Here is a 6,000-nt window from a genome sequence, read left to right as displayed (position 1 = left end):
GGTTCTGGATAAACATGGTTCCATTTCCAGATTCACGACAGCAGGGCAGGAGGAAAGAGCAAGCCTAAGTGGGGCTGGAGCCTCGATCTGGAAGCCTTCTTCCACCAGGTCCTAGCTGTTTGACCTTAGACAAGTTAACCTTTCCTGTGTCAGTTTTCTCCTCTTATAAACCGGGAACATGTGGTAAAGTGAGGTGGGGCATGCTAATAACTTGCATAATTGGGAGGGGCTTACTTGTGGTAGTTATCATCATCCTTAAATCTATAAGCAATTCACTCGAATTTCAGAGTATTTATAAGGCAAACATATATGAAACTCAATATACCTATTACGTGAGGTTTGAAAAAAGCTGTGTTTAAAAAGCAGCTAATTGAAATCCATTAGAAAATTCCCAAATTAAAAGAAAAACTATGATACACTAAAAAAAAACAAAAAACAAAAAACAAAATGTGATCAAGGGATTTATACATACATTTATTAGTGGTATTACTGAACAATGAATGCAGAGAACAGAATACAAAGAAATCAGCACATAAAAGGAAGCATTAATCTTTAAAAATGCTACATACTTACATTTGGACCAATTTTGCATATTTGTTTAGATTTACAAACAAATGTAAAGCTAACTCCAAATTTTTCTTCTGAATATACTTCAAATTTGAATTGTAGTGTTCTCCATTCTACAGCCAGCTGTTTTTGCTGTATTTACACAAACTATGATTTATTTTGTTTGCATCTAACCTAAAAGCTGATCCTGAAGCAGCCAGTTACTCAGGCATTTTACAACAGCTATTAGGGAGGATAAAGCCACATGAAAGAGCGAGCCTCAATACTAGATATATAGATATAAAAAAAAATATCAAGAAGCAAAAAGAATCACAAAAATACCAATTCTACTCTAAAGCATAATTTCTAATTCTAGAAGCAATTCAATTAGCAACAGCTTAGGTGCCTTTATTCCAAAAAACAAAACCATTAGTTCTTTCACTATAATTTCCTGACTTTACCCAGTGAATAATTATCAAGCCTTCATATTCTTTTTTAATAACTCAAAAATATAATTCATACATCACAGAATCATTAATAAAAGAGGCTTTCCAACATACTTCTGAAAGCTGCAATACAGTTTGGGGACCAGATTTCAATTTACATAATATTACCATTCATAAAGAGTTTATAACACCCAGTACAATACTGTTCAGCACTGTTAACTCAGAAATGCTCCACCCATTCTTGCCATCAGAGAACTACAGATATGGATGGGATTGTTAAAAGTCTATCAGAGCCTCTAAATAGGATTGCACATGAAATCATTATGAACTATGATAAAACTGTGACAACACAGCTAGCTTATAGAACTGAGTTTTTCACTATAATAGCACTACAGAATTATGACAGTTAAATATCAGGATTATTTTTCCCTGCTAACTATTCAGTAGAAAAAGAATTTTCTGACTGTAATTCTGACTAACGGTTATCTTTGATGAATAGGATACTGGGGAAAATTGGAAAGTGAACAAAATGAACTCATTTATTTTTCACAGATATTAACAAGCAAAGCAGTTTACAAAATAAAAAAAATAAAAAATCATCCTAAAATAAATATAAGATCAAATCAATCAGTTTTGAACAAAATATGGCTCATTTTCAAAAGTTTTGTTTGGTTTGTGACAAGATTTGAAAATACTAAAACTGAATAGATCCTAACAATACTAATTTGCTATACAAGATGAAAAAAGTACTTCAAGTTTAAGATATCTCTTAACCCTAGAGAAAGTAAAGAAAAAGGGGCTTTTGCAAAAATAAATAAAAACAAAACCACCAACAAAAACTAATCATCTAAGATACTCTTTTTCTTTTTGAATACTTCAATTGGTCCTATATTAGGATAAGGTTTCGATAGTAAGGACTTCCTAGTCTCTTCCTTTATCTTCCATTCTTTAGTCATTTCTGCATTTTTATCAAACAAGGCTATGTGTAGGTTTTCCTACAAGGTCAGGTTGAGTCAGAGGTAGCATTAGGATGCAATATACTTTATCATAGTATGTAGTTAGTTCAAATGAACATATTGTTATCTCAAAGGATTGCAATAATTAAAAATGCAAAAAGAAACATGTACTGCCCTCACTGCTTTGCACTAAGAAAAATTCTGAGAAACTAAGAACAAATATGAGAAGCCAGGAAACAGGCTTAATTGCCTCATCTTCCATGAGCTCCTTTAATGCACCAGTTCAGGCTGGTTTTCCACAAAGGGTAGCACCCCACTCACATAATAGGCAATACCAAGAGACAGCAAAGCAATGACGAAGATCAAGAGCAACACTCTCCAGAAGCCCAGATCCTCCACAAACTCCTGCCACGTAGTTCGGAAGCTGGAAAGGACTCCTTCACCTTGCTGCAGGTTGGGATTGAGGAGTGAATGGCTTTCCATGGCACTGTGGAAGAAGAAAGAGCAAAAAGGGCATTAAAAAAAAACACAGCAATTCCAAAAACATAAAACTATAGGGCTATTATTTAGAAAAGACCAAACTTACAACACTTACAAAAAGAAAACTGATATATACGTATACACGTGTATATGTGTGTGTGTAAACTCTTACATGCTTATGTATCTGAACATATATCCTAAACTGTAAATTGTTAAATGGTAATAAATATGTTTCACTTGGTTTAGAATTTAGCAAAGTCAAGTTAAAAATTCTATCGAAAAGGCCCTGGCTGGGTGTGGTGCCTCATGCCTGTAATCCTGGCACTTTTGGGCAAGGATGGAGGATCACTTGAGCCCAGGAGTTCGGGACCGCTGTGGATAATATAGCAAGACCCCATCTCTCTATTTCTTTTAAAGATGTGCTGAGCAGAAGTCTTGAAATAGGCTAAATGAGTTGTTTCCATCAAGATATTAAATCACAACACATTCTTGTTATGTTAAATTTAGAAGATTCAAAGTGCAGACTCATAATTTAAGAATGTGTTAACAAGAATAAGCAGACATGCAGGTGATGACACCTGAAGAGGACAGTCATCTACAAGTCAAGCAGAGAGGCCTTAGAAGATACCAACTCTGTGACATCTCGATCTCAGACTACTAGGCCCTAGAACACCGAGAAAATAAATGTCTGTTTGAGGCGGGGGCGGTGGGGTGGAATGATGAGTAAATCTTAAAAGTCACTTATACATAGTGTGTGAATCTTAAAGTTAGAAGGGAATTTTTATTAATTTAATGATCTGACCAATGAAGGAATTCCTCTTTAAATGTAATTCTCTAATAATGGAAGCTTACTCCTCAGCCTGTTGTACATGTGGTCTTGTCTAGTCATCAGGAATTCTTTTTTTTTTTTTGGAGATAGAGTCTCACTCTGCTACCCAGGCTGGAGTGCAGTCATGTGATCTCAGCTCACTGCAATCTCCACCTCCCCAACTCAAGCAATCCTCCTGCCTCAGCCCCCCAAGTAGCTGAAACTACAGGTGCACACCACCATGGCTGGCTAATTTTAGTATTTTTGGTAGAGACAGGGTTTCGCCATATTGACCAGTCTGGTCTTGAACTCCTGAGCTTAGGTGATCCACTGCCTTGACCTCCCAAAGTGCTGGGATTACATGCATGAGTCACCACAGCTGGCCTAGTCATTAGGAATTCTTAATAGTTTCTACCTACTGGTTTTAGTCTATCTTGTACAATAAGACAGAGTATGTTCATTTCTCTTCTGCATAAGGGCTAATCTAGCTGGAAATAAGGTAGTACAAACACCATAAAAACACTGATTCTGGTTTCCAGAACTTGATCAGTGAGAAATATAACCACCACAGAGAAACTGCATCTGACTCTGGTACTTGGAAGCACTAAGGGAAGAACACCCATGGTTATATCACAACATACAGGCCCAGTAAGAGGGTATCATTTCAATTAAAGCCATAATAACCAGGATCACAGAAATCAACTAGCTACCGGTTATCAAAGGTCTTGACTATCCTTCCTAAACCCCTTCCCTTCATATCCTTCTAACCATCTGAGGACAATGAAAACAGCATAAAACAATGTCTTAGCATTGCATTCACTATGAACTATGAGTAAACACATGCCAAACTGGTAATTTTTTAACCTACAACTTTTTTACTTCTTGACACCATCAAACAAAAGTCCTTCAGCCTTTACCAGCATTAGAGGTCTTCTCTAATCATGGTGGGCTGACTTCCTAATGGGCCAGTCTGCTTGACACTCAAATATTTTTTTTTGAAATAATTAAAAGACATTTATTCTCTGAGTAAGTGATGATGTTTTCAGTGGGAATCTACAACAATACAGTAATTTCAGAAAACTTTAGAGCAAGCTTAAAAATAAGATTAGAACTTTGAGAGGGCCTATAAGAGTAAAACCATAAACAGATAAAGTTCTGGAGAGGCTTAGTTCGTCTTATCTAAAATTTATTGATTATGAGTTGACACGCCTTTATACTCAAACATGTTAGGTATAAAATGAAAATTCAATGAACATTCTCTCATTGCTCTTCAGAGTTCGTGAAGCTCTGCCAATCAGAATTTTCTATAGAGACTTTATCCAATGAAATGCTTTCTATTGTCCAAGGAATATCTGATTCTAACGTAATGGAATACGTATATAATCTTTTTAAAAAATGCGATATCTACACTGTCTTTAGGGGGTGTGTTTGTATCTTTTTTTAAAAAATGTGATATCTATATTGTGTTTGTTATCCCATACCTAAAAAGCAAAAAGGAATTAAGGTTTATATGGAAGAGTGGGGAAATATTTTTCATTAACTTGGTTTATAGTCCCGTATAAGGCCTGTAGAAGCTGTGCTATGTCTCAGGGAATCCTAAGAGACATGGAAAATATTATAGTAAATACACTTAAAACCTTGCTTTATCTTCTACTCTAGAAAAAGCCATTACACAATTATGGCATAATGCCATATACTAGCCAATGTCTTTAAACCTTTTCCTCTACTTTTGTCGAGATATAATTCACATCCCATAACATTTACCTTTTGAAACTGTACAAATCTGTGGCTTTTCATATATTCCCAAAATTGTACAACCATCTCTTCTAATTCTAGTCCACTTTCAGCATCTCTATAAGAAACTATGTACCTGTTAGCAGTCACTCCCATTGCCCCTTCTCCCAGCTCCTAGTCCACTTTCTAATCTACTTTCTGTCTCTACAGATTTGCTTATTCTGGACATTTCACATAACAGAATCACATAATATGTGGCCTTTTGTGCCTGGCTTCTCCCATGCGGCATGTTTTCAAAATTTATCCACACCGTGGCATGTATCAGTACAAAATAATAATATTAATGATATTCCATTGGATAAACAAATGATGTTTATTCCTTCATCAGTTATTGGATATTTGGGTGGTATCCATGTTTTGGCTATTACGAATAATGCTGCTATGAATGTTTGTATATAAGTTTTTGTGTGGACATATGTTTCAATTTTCTTTGATATAGTCCTATACCAAAATAAGGTATAGTTGGAAATAAGGTAGTACAAACACCATAAAAGACACTGATTCTGGCACTGCTGGTCATATGGTAACTCTATGTGTAACTTTTTGAAGGATTGCCAGATTTTTCAGAAGAAGCTGCTCTACTTTCCATTCCCATCAGCAGTGTATGAGGGTTCCAACTTCTCCACATCCTCAGTAAGACTTGCTATTATCTGTCTTTTTAATTGCAGCTATCCTAGTGGGTGTGAAGTAGCATTTCACTGTAGCCCTCATTTGCATTTTCCTAATGACATTACCTTTCAACTTTCTAATGTAAGCTTCAACCACTGAATTTCTAGGACACTGAGGGGTAGCAGTAAGATAGGAAAACTAGGTAATACAAATGTTAATAACGCAACTTTTGAAAAACGAGCTTTATACAGTGTTATAATGAATACAAATTCTCAGGCTGCAGTGAAATGGCAGGTATGTGAAGGAAGCAGGAGTGCTTCATCTGTTCATCCTATTCATCAATCACTGTTCATCAATCTGT

At 35.7% G+C, this 6,000-nt stretch overlaps 1 protein-coding gene across 3 annotated transcripts in view; it reads right to left on the bottom strand.

Annotated features, from left to right (window-relative positions):
* Positions 1–455: 455 nt before the first annotated feature.
* The window catches only part of ANKRD46 (ankyrin repeat domain 46), a 30,746-nt gene continuing 25,201 nt past the window's right edge, over positions 456–6,000 (bottom strand). For all 3 annotated transcript variants that reach the window (XM_032248004.1, XM_032248008.1, XM_032247997.1), the window contains exon 5: positions 456–2,435. In XM_032248004.1, coding sequence (XP_032103895.1) covers positions 2,219–2,435 — 217 coding nt within the window. In that variant the 3' untranslated portion in view covers positions 456–2,218. The remainder of the gene's footprint in view (positions 2,436–6,000) is intronic.

This window comes from Sapajus apella, unplaced genomic scaffold (assembly GCF_009761245.1).
Source record: "Sapajus apella isolate SASKATOON/1434 unplaced genomic scaffold, GSC_monkey_1.0 scaffold3, whole genome shotgun sequence".
NCBI classification, from domain to species: Eukaryota; Metazoa; Chordata; class Mammalia; order Primates; family Cebidae; genus Sapajus; species Sapajus apella.
This window is presented reverse-complemented; position numbering and strand designations above follow the sequence as displayed.